At 48.8% G+C, this 24,100-nt stretch overlaps 2 protein-coding genes across 3 annotated transcripts; one reads left to right on the top strand and one right to left on the bottom strand.

The window, feature by feature from the left end:
- Positions 1–7,119: 7,119 nt before the first annotated feature.
- On the top strand, positions 7,120–11,597 carry LOC123093841 (uncharacterized). 2 transcript variants are annotated; one of them, XM_044515894.1, is made up of 4 exons: positions 7,120–7,839; positions 10,349–10,560; positions 10,670–10,937; positions 11,021–11,597. In XM_044515894.1, exons 1-4 carry the CDS (start codon positions 7,519–7,521, stop codon positions 11,312–11,314), a joined length of 1,095 nt encoding a protein of 364 aa, XP_044371829.1. In that variant the 5' UTR covers positions 7,120–7,518; the 3' UTR covers positions 11,315–11,597. The 2 variants fall into 2 exon arrangements, with proteins under 2 accessions (XP_044371829.1, XP_044371830.1); XM_044515895.1 differs by lacking the exon at positions 7,120–7,839 and adding an exon at positions 8,244–9,471.
- An 8,197-nt stretch (positions 11,598–19,794) lies between these two features.
- Positions 19,795–23,663, bottom strand: LOC101290655 (beta-fructofuranosidase, insoluble isoenzyme 1). The gene is made up of 7 exons (XM_044515893.1): positions 23,395–23,663; positions 22,647–22,655; positions 21,481–22,349; positions 21,224–21,382; positions 20,486–20,730; positions 20,280–20,370; positions 19,795–20,179 (listed from the first exon to the last, which is right to left on the bottom strand). The coding sequence occupies exons 1-7, from the start codon at positions 23,579–23,581 to the stop codon at positions 19,994–19,996; spliced, it is 1,746 nt and encodes a 581-aa protein (XP_044371828.1). The 5' UTR covers positions 23,582–23,663; the 3' UTR covers positions 19,795–19,993.
- Positions 23,664–24,100: the final 437 nt, after the last annotated feature.

The following is a 24,100-nucleotide window of genomic DNA, read 5'->3' as shown; positions in this document are numbered from 1 at the left end:
AATCGAGCTACCGGTTTGCTTCTTTGCTAGTACTTCCTTCGTCCGGGTTTATTAGGCCTTCCAGCATCACAAGCATGTCTCTTTTTATAAGGCCTCATTTTGAAAAGGTGCATGCATGCAACGATTTCATTGGTTGCATTGAAAGTCATTGTTGTTGGTGCCATGGCTGGGAAGTTAATACACTTCATGCGTGTTTTTTCATTGGCTGCATGCATGTGAGAGAGTGTATTGGGAGTGAAATGAAAGAATTAATATGCGCAAATTACTATTTGTCTTGGTCTAAGAGAAGTTGTCTTTAGGCCTAATAAACCCGGACGGAGGGAGTATCTCATTTAGTTGAGCTGTTTCTTCTCCCTTTTCAGTCTGAAGTTGTGAACGATTGTTTCGTTGAGATGCTTGTTACAAGGCCGAGTTTGGTGATCGAGAGGAGATTGTACTGATCGATGTTGTCTCTGAATTGGTCGGTGCCTACTGCTCTGTTATTGAACTGCATAAGATGTTCCCTGTCTCTCGATTCATAGCAATAAAACTCGACAAAAGACAAGTATGATGCTGTGTTGTTGTGACACTCTCGGTCGGTTCCAAATTTAACTCTGCTACTATGACACGTTGTTTCACTCATTTTTTGGATATTTGTTTTACTACCCCGTCCTGGTTTATTGGCCCCCTTTGTAATTTGTGCTATATTTTGACCAAGGTTTTAACTGACAAAATATTAGTGCATGTCAACAAAAATTGTATTGTTGGATTCGTATTTAAACATAGATTTCGATGATATAATTTTTTGTGACGTGTATGAACATTTTCTTAGTTAAATTTATAGTGAAATTTTTTTTTGCGGAAAAACTTTCAATCTATTCATCTTCAATCATGACAGTACAACGAACACCAGAAATAAAAATTACATCCAGATCCGTAGACCACCTAGCGACGACTACAAGCACCGAAGCGAGCTGAAGGCGCGCCGCCGTCATCGCCCATCCATCACCGGAGCCGGGCACAACTTGTTGTAGTAGACAGTCGAGAAGTCGTCGTGCTAAGGCCCCATAGGACCAGCACCACAGAACAGCAACCGCCGCCGATGAAAAATAACGTAGATCGGAAGGATCCAAACCGAAGACACACGAACATAGACGAACAGCAACGAGATCCGAGCAAATCCACCAAAGATAGATCTGCCGGAGACACACCTCCACACGCCCACCAACGATGCTAGACGCACCACCGGAACGGGGGCTAGGCGGGGAGACCTTTATTCCATCTTTAGGGAGCCGCCGCCGTCTCGCCTTCCTTAGTAGGACACAAACCCTAACAAGATTGAAAAAACGACTAAAAACGGAGCCCTCCCGCCGGCCCTTGCCAGGATCCACAGCGCCTCCATGGCCCTAGGACCTGCGCCGGCGCCGGCGAGAGGCACGAACCCTAACTTTCTTTCTTGGAGGAGGAGGAGGAGGCGGAGCCCTGGCTTTAGGTGAAAAGATGTTGCTTTGATGATCAGGCTATTGATTTTTTAAATTTATAGTGAAAATTTGACACAGAATACAATAGGGACCAATAGACGAGGGTGGAGGTAGTATCTAAGTTTCCCGGAGATGATCTGTGTCTAGCAAGCTCACAATAGGTTAGTGTCATTGTACACGACGACGATGACAGAAACTGAATTGCATCGTGGGGCAGCTAGCTGATGCGACCCTATTCATATATCATCGGTTCATTTTTCATGCCATCATTCACCTACTCAAGATGTGATGGAAATTAATGGTTCCCACCCCACCCTGACAAGATGATTAGAGCTAACTCGTATACACTGGTACTACTACTATTTTTGCTGATGCGACCTTGTGTGTTTGTCCATGGCTGCGCAGCGCTTCTTTCTTTTTTCCTTTGGTCATTATCCCCCTCTCATGAGCCATCACAGGGCACATGAATATGACATTCACCTACCGGGGATGTGATACAAAGTCTCTCCAAAAAAATAAAGATGTGTTCCGACGAGTCGTTCGGTTGGCCACCACCCTTTGGCGAAGTGCAATGAGCCAAAAATGCAACTCAAAGCAACAAGTTTATCCAAGTTATTTATTTATTTATTTTAAAAAGCCAAAGGATCATATATGCTCCCTCCACCCCGAATTACGTGTCGAAGAAATGGATATAGATGGATGTATCTAGAACTAAAAACATGTTTAGATACATCAATTTCTGCGACAAGTAATTCTGGCCGGAGCAGTATTAAGTAGCATAGGCCCGTACAGAAACACCTTCGCTGATATCGAAAAACACACACCCAAGCTTTTAGGATGTCGAAGTCTTCCTCCTCCTACATTCCTGAGTTGCCCACACACACACACACACACACATCATTCAAGTCGAGTTTTTTTTATTTGCCGTTATAAGATGATGAAAGAGTATCATTGATTAAACATTCGGTTTTCCACGGTAGTCAGGAAGCAACAAAGTGGTATCCTCTTTGCTAACAAATATTTTTGTTTTCTTCTTTCTTTCACTGAAGAAGTGGTCTATTCTCAGAGGATTGACCAAATACGTTTCCACACCGTTTGTGAGTATCTCTGTCACGTCAACAGAGCAGCTTGCGAGGCAGGCACAGAAGGGCGTGACATTCTTGACCGTTGCCCTGTCCACGGAAGGCCAGCAGCAACAGCTCCTTGATTCTAGGGTGCATGTTTAAGATGGCACCAATCATCGGTCGGCCGGCGTCTTGGACTTTGTCTAACCATCTGATTTTACGCGGGAGTTTATGTCCACTCTTTCGGTCCGTCTATGCCTATGGTTTGCTTTGGAGGAAACAATGATCTGCCGAAATTGTTTTTTCGTTTGAAGCACATTTCTAACCGAATTCGGTGAACAACCGAATCAAAAGAAGCACATACCCCATTACTTTTGCATTTGAAGAACACCTATCTGGGATGTTGTGGCATGGTAGAAACTTGGTGCACCACCCGACGCGGGTAGTCATCGCACTATATGACCGGTAACGGCGAGCCGATGAGCTGCCGAGCTAGCGCCGAGCCCGGGTGACGGTCGGGCGTGTCTTCTCCGGCAAACCGCTGACGGGGCCGATTCGAGTGGCTAGAGGCCGAGCCGATACCTGCATGCGGCACGGAGGTGTTGCTGGGGCTGTGCGGTCTGGTTGCCGGCCAATCCATGGCAAGGCGCAGCGGCCGGCAATCAGAAACGCCAAATCCAGTTGCGGCGGCTGCAACCACAGATCCACCAGTTCTGTGCCGACGACGGGACGAGGAGGCATAAATCCAAGTGGTCGGGGACAACAGCGGAGCCTACGCAACGTCCGTGGCGGCGCGCGGGTGCCGGCGGGGGGTGGGAGGGACGGCACAGGAGTGGAGAGGGAGGTAGTGAAGGAGAGGCGCGGCTTTTACTCGGGCGCCGAGCGGCGGAGTAAATATAGGGAGATTCTTCCTTACGGCGGATTGGGGATCGGCTAGGTTCCAGTTAGAGGAGTAAAATCGAATTTTTACTCCTCCATAACCGGTTATAGGGGTTCGGCTAGAAATGCCCTAACCAACTGGTCGACTCCTACTTCCTCAAACTCTCAACCAAGCAACCAAGCTCTACCACCCGGTGCATTGTTGCAAGAAGAATAGCCAGGCACCAAGTAAATTCAAGGTGGAATTAATTCCACGTCACAACAGGCTTGAACCCGTGTGTGTGTGTGTGTGTGTGTGTGTGTGTGTGTGTGTGTGTGTGTGTGTGGAGATGAGACGAGAGAGAGCAGGGAGGAGGATATAACATCCGGCAGCTTTGGCGCCCAATAATGCAGGTGGCGCGCCGGACCCTACACGTGGATAACGTGAGGCGTGGTCCTGCCTCCGGCTGCTCACTATCAATCGGTGGTGGCGGCCGGCCGGTCCCGGTTGAACAGAACAGTCTGATGGTGGGATCATGCTCATACGCAGACGGACAGTTTTCCACGACGAATTGTTGTGTTGGACGCCTACATGGTACGCACTGTCCACCACACACTGCATGCACTGGCCACCCGGCCGGCCGGCCGGTCCGGCGTACGTCAGCCTTCGCTCACCAGCCAGCCAGTCAGCCGGCAACATGGAAAGGCGCCGCTCATCACGCGCGCTCGTGCGATCGTCTTTCCACGGTTCCCGCACCACGAAAAGCCGCCGACGAAGTGAGCGAGCGAGTGAGTGTTGTTTTGCTTTTGGCGCACAACGGTCGCCGTGGCCACCATCCGCCGGGCAATGCGCGCGCATGCATGGTCACCGGCGCACCGGCGAATAAGGCTGGTCATAGTGGAGAGCATGCTTCGATACGTTTTAGTCCCATGATTAAAAGTAGTGGGACTAAAACTTGCTAGTCTCACCTATGCTTGGATCCAAATACTAAAGAGACTAAAATCTAGTTATTGAGCATTTATTATCCTCCAAACCCTCCAATCCAGAACTAAGGAGAGGAATTAAATGAGGAGAGAGAGAGCTAATACATATTTTAGTAGGTTTCCCATGACTAAAAGATTTTAGCCTCAAGACTAGTCCTAGCCTCTCTTTAGTCAGGGGTGCTTGGAACTTTAGCCTAAGAGTCTATTTTTAGTCAGACTAAAAATAGTCCCTTGTATTCAAGCACCCTCTATGTTACTACCTTCATAGTGGGTAGTGTCATAGTTGTGGTAACATAGTTGCCTTCATTTATTACTTTGTAGACTCATTATGCATTGGAAACCGCTATGTGATGGTAACATATTATGTTACTCTGTTTGCCTCTCTCCTCATTAACTACTTGCCACATCACCATTTTTGCTTATGTGGCATCTATGTTACTACCTATGTTACTCCCACTATGACCAGCCTAAGTATACTACTCCAGGGCTCCTTCTAGTCTTGGCGCGGCGAGAAACGAGGAACTCGATTAGTACTTCCTCCGTTTAGGTGTATAAGTCATCTTACAAAAACCAAATAATCTCAAAACACTTAGGCGCGGTGCATTAACTTCTACCTCGTTTTTTGTTTTTTCACATAGTATCAACCAATAAGAGATGAGGGTGTGCATGCTTTTAATGACTTGAGACTACCAAACACGACATGCGGTGGTTACTTCATTGCATGCAATGCAATTAATTAGCAAATAAACATTAAGATCTCTTATTTTTTTCTCTTTCTTGGTCATGATGCACAACCTAAAATGACTTTACTTACCTACCTAGAGGGAAGGAGTATTTTGTTTCCCATGAGGCGGCCGCCCTCATGCACGGCATGCATGCATGGAACCTGGTAGTAACATTCTTTTTCAGCCGTGGATCGCCGTGGTGCGCATGCACCGGCCCCCCGCGCACCCAAGGCGAGATTGATTCGATTCGATCGATCGTCCCACGCTGAGCCGCAACTGGCCAGTGCCCACCCAACCACAGCCCTACTTTCTTTTTTCTCATATCACGCGCACGTACATACGTCCACCGGTGAACGAATCGCAGCCCATCCGCTTACTGGAGTTTCGGGTCCACTAATTGCTAAGGCTAACTCCACCGCACGAATCTCAAATGAACGTTCGGATTGACCGGATTTTGTCCCTTTGGAGTGTCAATGGGTTCGTCCGTGTCCGGCCTTGTCCATTGGGTCGTGCGTTCGCCCACCGCGCGGCCGCACCCCAAATCACGTCCGAGTCAGTTAATGATTTAAAAAAACAGAAAACATAAATAAAATGACAAAAAAAGTAAATAAATGCAGTTTAATAAACATAAAACTTAGTTAGGGGGTCACGACCACAAAACGGCCCAGTTCATGTCCGAGTGACATTAATAATTAAATATGAAAAAGAAAAGAAAAATGGACGCCGCTCGCCCGAACGCCCTACCCTTGCCTGTCGATGTCGTCGCCGTCGCCGTCTTCAGTGGCCGCCGGTGTCGTCGTCGTCGCTGACGAGGTCGACGTAGGCCGGCAGCGTCCAGAAGGATGGAGTGGGGCAGTGTGGACGACGACCGATCCACGGGTTGCCCATTTAAGAAGGACGGGGACACCTTCCACTGGGCCAATGACAGGTGGGGCCGGCCGCCCATGCGCATTTATGTTGGCGGGTGGGAGGTAGGTGCCCTCCCCACCACGCGACCAGACGCGGACGAGCGACGCGTCCGTTCGGTGTCCGCGGCGCCCCAAACCCGGAGCAACTTTGCTCTCCAAATGGGTCGGCCCGGACACAAAATGGACTAGAAGGGTCCGGGACGTCGCGCGCTGGACCGCCCCGTTTGTCCGTTTTACCCCAAATGGACGGGGCCGGACAGGATAGGGTTACGCGGTGGAGTTGGGTTAAGGTCCTTGCGATCAGGGAGGGCGCCATTTTTGTAGGCTAAGAGCAACTCCAACGTGTGGACGTGTCCGTTTGGGTTGCCGCGCGCAGAAAAGTCGGTCCAACACGCAAACCTAAACAGACGCACTTCTGCCTGCCGACCCATTCTCGGCCCAATCTTGGGCCTCATTTGCGTCGGCGCGGATACGAGGCGAACGCGCGCAGCGAGAAGATGCAGACCGACATGCTCAAGTTTGACGACGAGTGATCTATGACGGCGAGAGCTATTCCTTTTGTGTATGCCGGCAAATATGTTGCCATGACCATGGTTGAGATGGCGTGGTCGAATTCCCGTCCCTTTTTGTGTGCTTGCATGTGTGCTGGCTTTGGGTGCAGGGCCGACCCAAAAGAAAAACAGGACAGACGCCAAGCGGGCGGCCGATCCAAAAAAATTAGACAAAATCACCATTCGTTTTGATCGGCGTGTTGGAGTTGCTCTAAGAGGCATCACCGTTGTGGCCCTGAAAATCGACTGTCTAGAGGCAGCTAACCTCTGGAACACTAGCTACACTGATCGCTCGGTTGTAGCACTGATTTGTGCTGAAATTAGAGAGTCCGTTATTAGTTTTTCTTCATTTGCAATTCAACAAACATGTAACGAGAGCAATAAAGTGTGTGCGCTAAGCGTGCATGCACGCGTAACGTGACTGAGAGCTGGCTCGAGACTACCCGTGTCTTTCTGGTGAGCAGCCTTCAGCTGTTGGGCGAATTCCTTTGTTGAATAAAGCTCTCGAAAGTTCTACGGAAAGAAAATCCCATCACGGCCGTTTAAAAACACTACTACTACCACTCCGTCCACCGGGGCGCAGCGCACGAGTAGAATGCCACGACCGCACGAGTGGCTACCTAGCTTAGCTTAGCTAGTGGAGTCTTCCCCACATGCTATTCCGCTCGAGAATTTCATCGACGCCGGAGTCCAATCCGCGTTCGTGCGATGCGTCCACGCCACGGCAGTCGGTAGGTGAAGAACGCTGCCTCCCTCCCGGTCACTCACCCACCAACTCTCCGGCCGGTCAGCCAGGCCACCCCTTCGCCTCCCTCCGTGCTCATTATAAGTAGCGTCACGCCCGCGCCGAGTTAGCCAGCGACCGAGAACCACCGCCGCCACCTCGCCTCGCCTCCACGCAATCCCACCGCAACCGGTTTCATCTCCACCGCCGGCGCACGCAACAACAAGGACAAACGCCTCCAGCGATGTGGGTGACGTCGATGCCGCAGGTGTGGGACGAGGAGGCGAGGAGCCGCAAGGGCGACGGCGACATGATGTCCCCCGCGCCGGCGGCCGCCATGCTGGGGTCGCTGGCCGGCTGGCTGTCCCGCGCCGCCGACCCGCCGGCGCCCAAGCTCTGCGGCTCGCCGGGCGGCCCGCCCGTGACCGCGCCCCGCGTCGCCCTGCGCGACGGCCGGCGCCTCGCCTACTGCGAGAGCGGCGCTCCCAAGGAGCGGGCCCGGTTCAGGGTCGTCTTCTCCCACGGCTTCACCGGCTCCCGCGAGGACAGCGTCCGCGCCACCCAGGTACATACATGCATATAGACACACATGCAACGCATGCATACACCCCCCCTTGTGTGCCTCGACTCCAGCTCCGGCTAGCCGGCCGGCGTCGCATGTCTAGTTTAATCTCTCTCCGGCGGCCGGCCGACTACTATAATGATGCATTAGTCTCCGTTTGATCCAACTGATTAAAGTAGACTAATTTGTGGCCGAACTGTAGGAATGATTGGCAGCTCGATCACTTGGCCCCGATGATAGTACTCCCTCCGTCCGGAAATACTTGTCATTGAAATGAATGTATCTAGATGTATTTTAATTATAGATACATCTATTTTCATTCATTTTAATGACAAGTATTTCCGGACGGAGGGAGTATGATTTAGCGCGTACGCTAGCTAATGCTTAGCTGACGGGAAATGAAACCGCCACCCCAAAGCCGAAGAATCAAATCTGGCCGGGTGTGTGTGTGTGAGCTGGTGTGCACGGAGGCACGTTGGGTTGGGTGGGAGATGGAATCGAATCGATTCTCTTGTTGGCTCGTCGGGTGCGCTTGCGCTGTCGCCGATGGCAACGGGCGGGCACGTATGCACCCAGCTCCCGGGAAAAAGTCGTTGGTGTTTGGTGGGGATTTTTTTTCGTTGTTTCTTGGCATGTCAAAGTCATTTTTCAATTTGAATGAAAGCGAGGCCAAAAGAAAGAAAGAAAGGGCTCAGTCACCTTAACCATCTCGTCATCTGCAGCACAGTGATGAATCGATGATAAATTAAATTAGTTTGTTCAACCAACACCTCCAAGAAAAGGACACCTCTTTGCGTTCCAGCACAGCACAGTACATCTTCTAGTAGCACGTACTCCCTCCGTCCCATAATATAAGAGCGCTTTTTCTGCATGAACGGACAGAGAGGGAAGCTGTTGAGCCTGAGCTTTCCGAGCTGAGCAGAGCCTCACGTAACCTTCTCCTGTGCCTTGGCCGGACTGTTCAAAGATGGAGAAGTAGCAAGGTCTATTCTGTTGGGTGCGAGCAGAAATGTGTCGGCGTGTGGTTGGAGGAGGAGCAACCGGCGAGCGCGAGCAGAGAAAATAAAGATGCCAGCTTTGCTCTCCCGGACGGACGACGGTGACCTGTGGAATCCCGTGGAACGCGTGGAGGAGCAGGAATTAATGGCGGCCGCTTCACCGCGACCGAGGGTGGATCTCATCTCATCTCGCATGTGACCGTTTCGAGGAGAGCCAGCCAACACGTCCTAGTCCTCCCTCCTAGTGCCGCCTGCCCAATTAGGAGACGTCCGGCAGGCGGCAGCAGGGAGAGGTCCACTCCACCCCACCCGTCGCGCCAGCCCGGCGATGGAGCTGCTGTGCAAGGCGCCGGTGCTGAGCTGCGGCGCCAGGAGGGGCGGAACGGGGTCGCCCATGGGCCCGCTGGCGGGCGCGTTGGGCCGGTGGATCTACGGGGCCGTGATGCCGCCGCCGCCGCCGCCGCGGATCTGCGGGGCGCCCGGCGGGCCGCCCGTCACGGCGCCCAGGGTCCGGCTCAGCGACGGCCGCCACCTCGCCTACGCCGAGTCCGGCGCGCGCAAGGAGGACGCGCGCTACATGGTCGTCTTCTCCCACGGCTTCACCGGCTCCCGCCACGACACCGTCCGCCCCTCGCCGGTCAGTACACGTCGCCCCGCGCTCCGCTGCCCTGTAGAGCGACTCCACCTTTAGCCGCCGCGACAATGGCGAACATCAGAGCACGTGTAGGCTCGCAAACCGGGAGATTTTTTCCCTATCCGTGGATTGGATTGCCGAATTGGGGATCGTCCGCTGGAGAAGATCGTGCTAGCTCTTTTTGGATGTTCAGAGAATTTCTGTCCTGTTGCTACTCAAGGATGCATAAATTTTGCAACCTGGCTGGTCAGAGGATTCAGAGCAAGCAAGCATTTAGGCTTCACAAACTGCATTGCAGTGCTGGAATTTCACACTTGATTAGTACTCCCTCCGTCCGGAAATACTTGTCATCAAAATGGATAAAAGAGATGTATCTAGATGTATTTTAGTTCGAGATACATCTTGTTTTATCCATTTTGATGACAAGTATTTTCGGACGGAGGGAGCAGTACTCAACTGGAGCAGTACTTTTCTGGAGAACTCAATCCTACTATTTCAATGGCATTATTTGAATTCGGATTAGTTGGTGCCCATCTGTTGGTTCCTCTGTTTTTTCAGCTTGACAAACACTACCAATGCCATTGTTCTCTACTTGACCTTGACCATGACCATGTCATATATAGGCTGAACGTTTCCTCTGAAGACCTTTTCTTTCTGACGAAACAACACGCGTTGTTATTAGTTGCCGGCAAGCATGAAGATTTTCTCATGTTAATATGTTATTATGCAAGTGCTGACTAATTCTTTGTATGGAAAGTTCCAATTGGATATTTTGAGCATATCTACACTGTGATGCTTACTTTCCAGACGTCATATGCTGCTCATTTACGTCGCATTTTGTCTCGGGTGCTAACGTGTGAACCTAAATGTGGGTTTTCAGGAAGTGGCTGAAGAGCTCGGCGTGTACATGGTGGGTTTCGACCGTGCGGGTTACGGCGAGAGCGACCCGAACCCTAACCGATCTGTGAAAAGCGCCGCACTCGACGTCGAGGAGCTCGCTGACGCACTAGGATTGGGCCCTAAATTCTATGTGATCGGCATCTCCCTCGGGTGTCATGCTGTCTGGGGCGCCCTCAAGTACATCCCTGAAAGGTAAGCAGCGTTGTGACAGTCATGCCAAAGAACTCTGCTGCAGGCCAAGCAGCTAACTTGTTTGTGGCAACGTCAGTGTTTGATAAACGGCGATCACTCTGTGATGCAGGATTGCTGGAGCTGCAATGATGGCTCCGGTGGTGAACTACTGGTGGCCGGGCTTCCCTGCGGATCTCGCCGCGGAGGTGTACAACAAGCAGGAGGTGGGCGACCAGTGGGCGCTGCGCGTGTCACATTACGCCCCTGGCATCCTCCACTGGTGGATGGACCAGAGCTGGCTGCCCACCTCCACCGTCGTGGCCGGCACCACCCCGCTCCCCAACAAGCGTGACGCCGAGATCCGCGCCAAGCTCAAGGCCGACGGCACGTTCCAGCAGGTCAACCTCGGCTCCACCATTGTCATCACTACCGAACCGCAGCACTTCAGATCTTACCTAACGAGATTTCTTTGATCTTGCAGAAGATGGAACTGGCAACACAGCAAGGCATCCATGAGTCGTACTACCGCGACATGATGGTGATGTTCGGCAAGTGGGAGTTCGACCCGATGAGCCTGCCGAAGCCGGCTTGCCCTGTCCACATCTGGCAGGGCGACGAGGACGGCCTGGTGCCCGTGGTGCTGCAGAGGCACATCGCCAGCCGGCTCAGCTGGGTGAACTACCATGAGCTCCCCGCAACCGGGCATTTCCTGTCGCCGGTCCCCGGGCTAGGTGACACCGTTCTTCAGACCCTTTTCGGCAATGCTAAGCAATGATCAGCAACAGCAATAGCAGCTCTGAACATACTACGTTGCTGAAGTATAGCGTTCTTCCGGTGCATTGTTTTATTCTAAGGTGGTCAGGTAATCGCTGCTGATTAGCGACGATGTTATAGGTGAAATGGTGGTGTAGCATCAAGTGTTTTTTGTGGTGGAAATCGCGCGGCCAGGATGTGCGCGCAAAATATGTAATTGAACCTTGGAAGTTAGAAACGAGAAAGTAGTGGAACTACTATACCATGATGATCTTACCTTTTACTCCGTACTTATTTTTTGGATATATCCTGCCTTCCTGTTTCTGTGTGTGTGTGTGTGGGGGGGGGGGGGGGGGGGGAGTTGAGGGACACAAATAGTTGATTACTCATATTACCAATTTTTATAAAACTTTGGACATCCTGATATCTCTTCTATATCTTTAGATCTAGAGGATCCCAAAAGTATACCTTCTGAAGCTGTAGAGAAATTAACTACGGAGTTTTACATGGAAGAAATAAAATGTGTTGTTTTTAGTGTGCCACATAACAAATCTCCTGCACCCAATGGTTTTACTGTTGAATTCTATCAACATTTTTGAGAACCGATCAAATTTGATTTTAAAGCCTTTTTTTATGATCTCCATAGACGTGATTTGGATATACCCAGGCTATAATGTGGGCGATCTGGACTTCCAGGAACAATGTAACACATGATAGAGATAGCTTGGATCCGACTCGCTCAATGAAGATGATCATAGAGACCTTGTCCTTGCTAGAAATACCACAACACCATGCAAGGATTTTGCGGGGTCATGGTTGGAGGCCTCCTGAAGATGAATGTATTAAAATCAATACCGACGCTGGCATCTCGATGGAGGCAAGGCGGTGCGGTCTGGGAGGTGTCGTCAAATCACCTGATGCTTTCGTGGCCGCCTGGTGTAAACCGGTCCAGGGTGTCACTGACCCACTAGTACCGGAGGCTCTGGCCCTCCGCGAGGGAGTGGTGTTTGCTCAGCTACGAGGCTTTGTGCGAGTGGAGATGGAGACCGACAACTTGGAGGTCGTCAATCTTTGAAGCTCGCGCCGTTCTTTGCGCTCGCTTACAGCGCCTGCGTTACTTGATATTGAGGGACTAGCTGCTTCATTTCCCTTTTTTACTATTAGTCATGTTAAGAGACATGCCAATATCCCCACTCATCTGTGTGCAAAACTTGCTTGCACATTGGAAGAAACGGAGTGTTGAGCTTGCTGATCACCAGTTTGTTGGCTGAGAGCGCTGGAGCTGTTTCTTCTGAATAAAGCCCTCGATTCCCCGCAAAAAAAGGAATAAAAAATTCTCAAATGAATGACAAGTTGCCAGATCGCAACTTGTGTTACTATTTATGCAGCCGGTAGTTCCAACCAAATATATTACACGTGATGTATGCGCTACCAAAACAATAAGAAAACACTCTAATATTTGTGTAATGCAGTGCAGTTCCACATGGGTGGGATTTGGTCGTCGCGCATTTACTTTTATTTAATATATCTACCTTTTCAAGTGAGATATTGCGTGTGCCTTTACATTGCACTTGTTGTTAGTCATAGGCCAGATCGACCACCCAGCTAGAGATATCTACATATAGTACTTCTTTTGAGGACAACATAAGCTTTTCATGATGATAATGGTGCCGTCCTCCATAGCCTTGTGCTTTTTATTTTCTTACTTAATCACGATTATGTGGTTATCGCACTACTACTGCTACATAAGCTTTTCTAAGATACCAACTATGATGATACTTTGTGGCATTTTTTTATGGGTACTTTTGTGCTGTTTTAACAAGGGTTAACTTGCACCATTGCTTGAGCTAGCATAGAAGCTTGCCATGTGGTCGTGCCCTATGCATCCTTTCTTCATTATTTATAACCATATGCATGTATAAATAAATGCAATAGCGTGCACTAAGTATTTGTTTGACCAAATGGCCAAACAGAAGTTGGTGACGGCATCCCATGGTTCCATGAGCCTATGACTTAGTATTATTAGGAAACCAAGAGATTGGAAATGATAACATATTTATATAGTGCTTATCTTGTCACAGTTTAGTCAGGTCTCGTCCAGTGACACAGTACACACTACAAAGAGACATCAGTGGAGATAATAAATGCAAGAAGCTCTTTATTCTCTATAACAACAGCGTGGGATCATCATGTTTATTCGTGCAACACGTGACATAAACCATCAACCGCACAATAAATTTCTCTCACCACTTCTACTCAAAGAGATCTTCAAACAAGCAATTCGTTATATGCTGTAAATCGGCGCCGGACGGCATTGAACCAAAAAGTGAATCTCCCATGAAAGCATATATGCTTAGGCGCCATTCATTATTGGCTTCTTCATCTCCCACGTCGTCAAGTGGGATACCTTGATATCTTTTGGCTTCAGTGTGCTTCGTCGGTATCTTGGTGAAAATTGTATGATTCGACGACCGGCAATACTAAGGGATCGCCCCCCTGACCAAGCACGCTCAATGCTCATGGCTTCTCATTTTTTTTAGATGGGCAGCTCATGGGGCTTTGGCAAACCTTTGAAAATAGTCAAGTGCGTGCAGGTATACAAATGTGGTGTCACGACTTCGATGTGGTTTCATTATCCTTACTAAAGCCTTGGTAGAAGGTTATGTTAAACGGACTGCCACCATCGAGAATATGTCTCCTAGAAATATCTTTGTAATTCTTAGTAATAGGAGTTACACTACAATTACTCTGCTCTATAATCCAAAGGATTGTATCTGTAAAGTTTGTTGGGATTGAATACAATTACAAGTATTTCTAAAAACAAAGATGGAAAAGCATTTCTCATGGAAAAAAAGTCCGCGCCACGCGCTCGCAGTTTTTTAACCATGCAACCTATCTATATTATCCAATGGTTTAATTTTGCATTCCCTCCGATGGTAGGGCAAGCGGACTCGGGTTCCATGAGTACTACTTTGTACCTAAGTCTTTTGAGAAACCACGTAAGAAGATAAGAGCCGGTGACTCTGAAGTGAGGATTTCGCACCTCAAAGATGGAATCACTCAAGACAATGTTGTTGGCACTAACTAAAAGTGAATTTTACGGTGCTTGGTCTAATCTGAAGGTTGATCAATCATGTAACTATTTAATTTATGTCTCATAAGTTGAACGTACTTTTAGGTTTTAGGGCTTAATTCAATCGACTGAGCTCAATTCATCCCTGATTTCCCTCTCACTGTATAGTCGTGCCTCACTACCTCTCAATACTGCCCTGCCCCCACCCCTATCGCGTGGATCGTGCACAGCGACACTCCCTTGTTGCGCACTTCCGCAACATGCACAATGGAATGGATCATGCGTTGTGCCTGCTTTACCCTCCCAGCCGCCCTCCAAAAAAATGTTCACGAATTTATAATTTTTTGGTTTTTAAAAAAGTATGAACTTTTTTTAACAAAATCTTGTCAAATTTTATGACAAAATTAATGTTTACTTGTGTTTGGAAAGGTGATCATGTATTAAAAAATGTTCACACAATTAAAATGTTCCGGAAAATTAAAATTGTTTGCGTATTTTTAAAATATTCTCAAATTTATAAAATTTGCATAACTTAAAAATAAATAAGGATAAAATGGAAGCCCCCCCCCCCCCCCGCCCCCTCCAAAGAAAAACTGTTGAGCTGACCAACAAAATAACAGCGCTACCGTTTAAAACCGGTCTGATTCTATTCGTGACCAGGCTATGTATCGCCTACTGCAAAATCAAAGGACGTCTCGCCTCAAGGAGCCCTCCCCGTCCCTACTATTGGGCCGATCCAAGTAGCTCCCTGAAGGTTAGTTTTTTTTCCTTTTATTCATATTTTTCAAAGAAATATTCTAAATGTATTATCCCAAAAAACTTAATATTAATTAAGAAATTTAAAAACCACGAATTCCAAAAAATGTTAATCAGGGTAAGATATTAGTTAGGGTAGTTTTAGAAAAAGGTCTATAGAATTAAAATAATCATATCAGTTTAAAAAATGTTAAACATTTCAGTAAAATGTACGTGAAATTGAAAAAGTGTTCATACAAAAAATGAATAATTCAAGAAAATGTTTTCTACCATACAAAAACTGTACATTGCATTTACAAAAAATGTCCCCCCATTTCACAGAAACATGTTTGTGACATTTAAAAAATAGGCTTTCCACCACGATCGAGTGCATCGGCATGTTCGGCCTCCGGAGTACCCACATCATCGGATATTGTTGTACAGTAACTACTCTATCTTGTATGCTCAAATGAGTCAAACCCAACGACACGTTCCGCGCAGAATCATACTATGTGCGTGAATCACAATCATTTTTGATTGAAAGTTCGCGGCCTGCACGATTGATTTTATTGGGCTACAAGTCAATCCAAAGGAACAAAAAGCTTCTGCGACAGGTTGGCTGTCTTCAGCTACTTGTATGAATGGGATCGACACGCACACGTTGATGTTTATCCGACACTTTCTGGCTAGTGTCGCTCCAAAAGATCAAATAATCGTAAGGATAAATCGGTTTTTGTTTGCAGGGAGCCATATAAAACAAACAGAATTCGCTAATTGGGCTGCTAAGCTTGGAGTGGCTAGTTTTTAAATGAAATCGTATTCAGCATGCCATCTTCCTTGTGGACATTTCCCGTTCATACAGTTGTAATGATTGTTCTCTCGTAGCATCTATAACCCAAGACATCAAATGTGACACCTCAAATGCCTGTGGACACCTACGAGCGCGTCCGCGGGCACTCTTAATTTTGATGCGTCCGCACCCGTGTAGTTTAAATCCGGTCCCTCATATCCATGCAACGCATGCATGTATGAAAATAAAAATAGGTAGATCAACGAACTATCACTAACTCTACTTAAATCGGGCATAAATCAAGCATAAACGATCATCAGACAACAAAAAAAATGCAGTTTCAGTCAAATAGTACGTAAATATACTATAAAAAAAACTAAATTAGACGGGGAAGGGCGAAGGAAATCACCATTTCCTCGTCGCCCCCTTCCCCTTGCGGTCAGTAGTGTTGCTTTGGCTGTCGGGGTAGGCATCGGCCGCCGAAGGGTCGTCGTCGTTGCCGTCGAAGCTTGATCCGTTGTCGGAGTCGTCCGAGAGCTCCATGTGCACCCCGACAAACCTCTGGAGACAACGATCCTGCTCCTAACCGTGCCTCATCGCCTTCACCTTCGCCGCCGCCTCACGCTCCGACAACTCGATAGCGAGCAGGAGAGCTTTGGCGTTCTTCCGCCGGATTCGCCGTGCATCCGACTCCGCAGTTGTCAGGGTGCGCCGGAGGACGGACGCGATGAGCACGTCCTCAGGATCGACCAACATGCACATGATTGCCCGGCGCCTTGCCGGCGCATCACCCGCCGCTAGGGCCTCCCTCGTGCGTTGCCGCTCGCGCTATGCGACCCAGGCCTCCGACTCGGGTGTCCTCGACCGGTCCGGCATCACTAAGGGCATAAGCACCCAATGGTGCCCGTGGAGTGGGGTGGAGCGGGCGACGCTCCCCGGTGTTGCGAGCCGGGCCCGACAACATCAGTCGCACTGCGACGGCGGGAGAAAGGGGATTTTTGTGGTTACTCAACCAGGCCCAACTCAATCACGAGTACAAATATCTAAAAAATAATAATGAGACCTACCAAACACATCGTTAGTGGTTGTCCATTTTGCCGCCGGCGAAGTACTCTTCAAAGTCTTGCTCGATGGAAAGCCGGTGATCTTCTCGATTCTTGTCCGGTGCAATGCATGTTGACATGCTTGATGCTTTCATGCATGCGCCTAGCTAGTCCATGGCAGCTTGTGCCACCACTTGTGCAAAAGTGCATGACACTCACACACATGCGTATGCACGCATGCCATTGCCTCGTATGCAATCTGTAGTGCATGCAAGTCATGTCCCTTTCCATCACGATTGAGTGCATCACCGTGTATGGCCTCCGGAGCACCCAGATCGCTACTCTATCTACTATCTTGTATGCTAAAAGTTGTCAAATCCAACGACACATTTCACTAGAATCATTTGTGCGTGCATCGCAATCGTTCTGGATTGAAAGATCGCGGCCTGCAACGATCGGTTTTGTTGGGCTACAAGCCTACTAAGTCAATCCAAAACGTATATTCAGGATCGGCACGCTAGTGGTTATCTTAAAATATCTGGCCAATGAATGTCGGCTCAAGAGATCTAGCAATCATATGGTTATAGTACATCGGTCCATGTCCTTTTCGACATAGGTATAGCGTCCGTTTATATGACTCTATATTGTTACGGAATTTTGGTGTTTGGCTATGTACATCTAGTTATACAGAGACCGGATGCTACTCTTAATGATGTGTATCTGCTTGATGCTACATTTTAATTAATAAAAATGCCATTTATCAAAAATAATGGTTATACCATAAAATCCATGGGAGGAATAAAATACTAGCCGTAGGGCCAACCAAGATCTAGATATCTCGCTGGACCACATCCACATGCATATTTGCATGATCTAGATATATAGTATCACGTGAGTTTTTTCGCCCGCTGATTTTATTTGTTTGTTATTTATCATTGATCAGCATGCAAGATGAAAGTTGCCAACTAGGAGCAGACATTGTCCCACTCGAGATAACATTCCGCGGACATGAAGCCGGGCCAGCACAAGATGATGCATCCGCTGGCCGCCGGTATAATTATTGGCACGTTTACGTGCATGATCAAATCTGGAGCTGCGTCCACTCACCATACGTAGTGGAGCCATCGATCGCATTCTAGCTGCATATGGGGTAGTTGCCAGTTTGGGATCTCACGCACTCAACTGCTATCACTGTTCTCGTTTAGATCACACGCATTAGCTAGAGACGGGCTAGCTTCACCGGTTCTCTAGAGGATGGGTGCCGCGGGGGGCGGGGGGGGGGGGGGGGGGGGGGGGGGGTGTGGAATCCAGCCATCCAGGTCGACGAGCAACAACGTATCGTGCGCAATGTGTCAAGTTGCCTCCGTGTAGATCGACCCATGCCACTCGCCCACAGGGCAATTTTCCAAAACAAGATTTCTGTAGATCATGTGCCAGAAAGGAAGGAAGAGAAACACGTCCGGAATTAAGTAACTCGCAAAAGATGCAATGACGAGCAGGAAGATGTTCTTGTCTCAATAGTCATGTTCATGGCACGAATGGTTATGAAGCCTTTGTGACATTGTTTACCCAATTTAATTTCTTCTGGCAAGATTTATCCATACGTTTTTACAAAGTGTCACGACTGTATCATCAAGCCAGACCCACTATGTGAACAAAGAACAAAAAGAATCAAATGGTCATTTTATTCTTTTCGCAAAAAAAAAGAGAGAGACGAAAGCAATCATTTGATTTGCCGCAGGGGCAGCGTTGTGGGTTAGATGAGCATGGATGTGAAGTTGGAATACTGGTAACCAGCCATGTCGGCCTAAAAGGTGTACTGGGCGTCCAGAATTGGGACAAATCGTTAAATTGGGTTAAACTTGACAAGATGTAACAACTTCTAGATGAAATGTGAGAAATTTTAAAGTGGGGGTAAACACTATCACAAATGTATAAATGCGGGGTAAAAGTGAAAATTTTCACTCTATAATTTGACTATGTTGCACATGTTTACACCTAAAGTTACACATATATTCCATCTCTAAATTTGCACATGATAATGTACCTTTTTTTTATGGCAACTTGTCTTACTATTTGTTGTGACCTGTGATTTCAACTACTAGATTACACGTGTTATATGCGCTACCAAAACAATACTAGTAGATAAGTAAACGGAGTTTTGTGCCGTGCAGTTCGACGTGGGTGCAATTCGGCCGTCACAGATTTATTTTAGTTAATATATGCACCTTTTTGGATGAGACGTTGTATGTGCCTTTACATTACATTTGTTGTTAGTCGTAGGCAGATCCATCACCTGGAGATAGCTACATATAGTACTTCTTTTCAGGACAACATAAGCTTTTTCACGATGATACGGGCACCGTCCTCCGTACCCTTGTGCTTTTCTTTTCAAACTTAGTCACGATCATGTGGTTATCCCACTACCCATACTACATAAACCTACCACTAACCTTTACCAAGATTCCAACCGATGATACTTTTGTGGCGTGTTAGTAAGGCTTAATCTGCACCACTTAATCGCAAAAGAACAAGAATAAAGAATAATCTGCACCACTGGTTGAGCTAGCATAGCAGCTTGTCGTGCATCTATGCCCTGTGCATTTTTCGTTCACTATATATAATACGTACACATGCATTAAAAATAGGCAAAAGCGTGCACCATGTTTCTGCTTGACCAAATGGCCAAAAGAAGGTTGGTGAAAACATCCGTTGCTCCCAAGTGCTTCTGACTTCACCGAGAAAAGAGATTGTAAATAATTCTAGTAGTGCACTAGTGCTTATCTCATCGCAGTTGAGTCAGATTAGCATCATCGATCTCATCCCTTGGCACAGTACAAAGAGCTAGACATCAGTGGAAATAAGAAAATCATTAAGGTCTTTATTATCTTTATTAATAACAGCGTGGAATCATCATGTTTTTGCTCGTACAACAAATTTCTCTAGCCACTTCTACATACTCAAAGAGGTCTTCATTCAGACGAGCAATCAGTTACGTGGTGTAGGTCGACATAAAACAACACTAAGCCAAAACCAAAACTCCCAAGAAAGCATATACACTTAGGCGCCGTTCATCATCGGCTTCTTCATCTCCCATGCCGTTAGTTTGGACACCTTGATATCGGTCACCCCGTTGTTGAACACGTGAAGATGCGCGTCTTTCCCGATCGCCATGGATGGGTACACTCTCGATAGGATGCAGGTCCTCCCTCCGGCGCCGAAGCTCTCAACCACCGAACGGTCGATCTGAAAACGGAAATCAACGTTGGTCAACAAAAAATTCAAATACTCATGCGAAAGAAAATGCACTGGTCAAAATGATGTTACAAACGAGCTTTGTACGCACCAAGCTTCTCAAGGAGATCTTCCCGGACGAAATGTCGGTGTCGACAAACCCGGCAAACGTCGGCTTGTATAGACCCGCGGTGAGAGATGACCTGTCGACACAAAAAAAAGAATGGCCCATTGAGTTAGAAACTTAAAATGTTTTACACTTGAAATAGATGGACGGGAGATGAAAGAGAGAGAGAGAGAGATGTGGCGAAATCATACTTGGTGGGGTCACTGCACATGAGGACGAGAGGCTTGCCATGCCCGTCCTTGAATACTCTGAAGAACACGGCGGTCTTCTCGGCCAGGTTGTCGGAGGCCAGGACCCAGAGGCCGAAGGGCCCCACCCCGCCCTTGACGTCGGCGTTCTTCATCCCGCAGAGCTTCTGCGCGTCGTTGGCGTAGGCCGGATGGAACGGCTCCGCCTTGTCCAGGCTCGGCACCTCGAAGCTCACCTCCACGTCAGACTGCCAGAGCAAAATACCTCATCCATTAGTATATGTATATGAGCACCTCGAAGCTTCTTTGGAAATCAAACGAGGAGTGCACGCATTGTTTGCATCGCTCTGGACCAACAGCGTGCGCCCACGGACGCCGTTGACGACTACTTGACGAACGATTTTGCTACGTGATGTAGGTTACAAAAAAGACAATTCAACCGGTGGTGAGGATGATGCGGATGTGTGGATGGAAAAGGGAGGTTGAAAACGAGAGTTGCATCGGCGCCTTGCAAGCAAGCAAGATCTAGCGAGACACGGGCGTGGACAAGATCGATGACTTTGGAGTCCATGGTGATGGTGACAAGGACAAGCCGGAATTGGGCACGCAACAAGGATCGTGGCCCGTCAGACATGGATGGACCAGAAGCTACCTAGACAGCGACACTGGCTGCACTCGCAGGGGCCATGATGGCAGCTGCTTGCTTGTGTTACTTAGCGAGGATTTAGCAATGGTACTAACCTGGTAGGACTGTAGGCCAGTGACCTCAAAGTGCTGGCCGGGCATGACGACCTTGTCACCCACGCTGACAGCCTTGCCCCTCAGCTGGTCCAGCTCCTCCACGGGCCACTGCAGCAGCTGCTTCCCGCTGGGGTCCAGCCATATCTTCCTCGGGATCGCCTGCACATGCAGCACAACCAATCAGTCCATATATGCTCTGGTGTCCTTCCGTCCTATAATATAAGAGCGTTTTTAATATTAGTGTAGTAAAGACGTACGTGGATGCCGGCCCATCCCTTGGCGTTGTCGTGGGCGACGCTGTCGGACTCGTTGGCCCAGCCGAGCAGCACGCGGCGGTTCTTGGCGGGGTCGTAGAAGGTCTTGGACGCGTAGAAGTTGCCGTAGTCGTACTGGAGCCGCTGGTAGACGTCGCCGGTGGGGTTGTCGGGCACGTACCGCTCCGTGCGGTTGTTGTAGGTGCCGACCGTGTAGTAGTCGTAGCGGGTGAGGTCGAGGCTGTTCTTGAGCACGTACTTGTAGTGCGGGCCAAACTCCGACGTGTCGAGGCCGTCCGGGTGGCCCGGCTCGCGCACGGGGAAGAAGTCGGGGCACTCCCACATGCCGGTGAGGGCCGAGTGGAGCGGGTGCTTGGCGCGGACCCAGTGCTTGAAGTCCCGGCTCCGGTACAGGATGGCCATCCCGCGGAGCGTGCCGGGCTTGAGGCCGCCCACGAGCATGCGCCACAGCCCGTCGCCGGCGTGCCAGGCGGTGGTCGGGTCGCGGAACTGGGTGGCGTTCATGCCGGCCTCGGGGATGGCGATGGGGTTGTACCCGGGCTTGACCCACTCGCGGAGGAGCGGGTCGGAGGGGTCCTTGGGGAAGGCGATGTTCTGGATCTGGTAGTTGGTGCCCGGGCGGTCGATGCCGGTGTAGAGCATCGCCACCGTGCCGTTGGGGAGGATGGTGGCGGAGCCGGACCAGACGCCGAACTGGTCGGTGGGGATGGAGGGCTTGATGGCCGGGTCGAGGGCGATCCAGTTGATGAGGTCGCGCGACACCGAGTGCGCCCAGATGATGTTGCCCCACACGGCGCCCTTGGGGTTGTACTGGTAGAAGAGGTGGTACCATCCCTTGTAGTAGAGTGGCCCTGTATGTTCCAAAACCACGTCTCAAACATGTCAGCTAGCTGCTAGCACAAGTTGCATGCTGTCGACAGTATCACAAGGCCATCCTATCCTATACACTGCGGCATGCATGTGCATTTCGAATAGTACTACTAAATTTTCATGTCCTTATATATTTTGTTCTACAAAAATAAAATTTGGTCTTCGATTCTCTGATAATCTAAAAAAAGTGCTGCGCACATGCACAAACTGTTCAAGATCTGGTTGGGTAACAGTAGAAGACAGAGACAAGTAGAAGAAATGGGTCGCAGAAGTCGTACCATTCGGATCTGGAATCCATGAGTTTTGCCGTCCCAGCAATCACGATCAGACACCCAAAGAGACACGGAAAAAACAAGTTAATTAGAACCAAGCACTACAATAAGCTCTAGTAAACAATAGCTATATTAACATATACAAATAGTACTACTCCTACTACATAAATACAGATCAGATGTAATATTATATCCGAACAACGATTCGTGGCATGGTGAGCTGGAGGACTCCATCGTCGTCGTGCTACTGCGAAATCTTTGAACCTCCAGCTCGACTTTTCTCAAGGAACCAGAAGAAGGAAACAGCTGCGGGACTCCCTAACTAACACGGCGAGAGAGAAAGAAAGCCGTCGATTTTGACGCGCCCTCGCCGGCCGGGCTGCAATCTTTTGCTGGTCAAACTAACACTTGGCTACAAACTAACCACAAACTAAACAACTACTCTAGTCTATACTAGTACTCCCTGTCAAAAAACGTCTTACATTATGGGACGGAGTGAGTATGTATTATCTTTCTTGAATTCTCAGACCTGTGTGTTGTCTGTGATGTTGTGTCCGCCCCCATGACGAACAGAACACACGTCTAAAATCAGCATCGGCATTACCGATGGACATATCTCTCTGTCTACGGCCTGACATGTTCTGGCTACACATGTGTGTATTTAAGAACGAGAGCCATATCTAGTTGGAAGGCGGAGCGGAGCATAAACAGGAGAAGAATCAGACAGGTCCAGCAAGAGCAGCGGGTATCTTACCGTTGATCCAGTTCATGGGGGGCTGGAAGTGGTAGCCGGTCCGGAGCAGGGGGCTGAGAATGGAGGCCGGCACGGACGGCGACGCCGCCTCGGCCTCGAGGCTGCGGCGGACGTCATGGGACGCGCCGGCGAGCTGCAGGAGCAGCAGCAGCGCCAATGGCGCAACCACCCATTTCGGAGCCCCCATTGCTTGCTTGCAGTTAAGAGGGTCGAGGGAGGGGGGAGACAGGGATGGATGGATGGCGAGAAGACCAATGGGGCAGTTTATATAATACTCGGGTTAGCGCGTATGACCAATCGGATGAATTTTCTATACGCCGCATGTGATTGGCGTACGCTGCTTAGAATTTTGCAACCGAGCAATCGGCAGCTTCGTTTTCAAATACTGTATGAGAAAAAGTGGCACCACTCCATATGGTCAAGGGTCAAGTTTACAAGGCATAGTTTGGTTGCTACTCTATGCTGAACATTTTTAACTTTGGTCGAGTTTATCGATAAAAATGTCGATATCGACGGCACTAAATAATATCACTAGCAGTTTGTCATAAAATTTATTTCATATTGTTCTTATTTATTTGAAGTTGCAATGCTAATGTCTTTCTCGGTAAAGCTGCGGTTTATTCCCTTCCGAAGTTTTCATGAGTGTACAAAACTTGGCTGTTGATGAAAACAACTGGCGTGCCATATACGGAGCATGAAAATGCAA

The sequence above is a fragment of the Triticum aestivum genome, chromosome 4B, assembly GCF_018294505.1.
Source record: "Triticum aestivum cultivar Chinese Spring chromosome 4B, IWGSC CS RefSeq v2.1, whole genome shotgun sequence".
Taxonomy (NCBI): Eukaryota; Viridiplantae; Streptophyta; class Magnoliopsida; order Poales; family Poaceae; genus Triticum; species Triticum aestivum.
The sequence above is the reverse complement of the archived record's forward strand: the minus strand, read 5'-3'. Positions and strand labels throughout refer to the sequence as shown.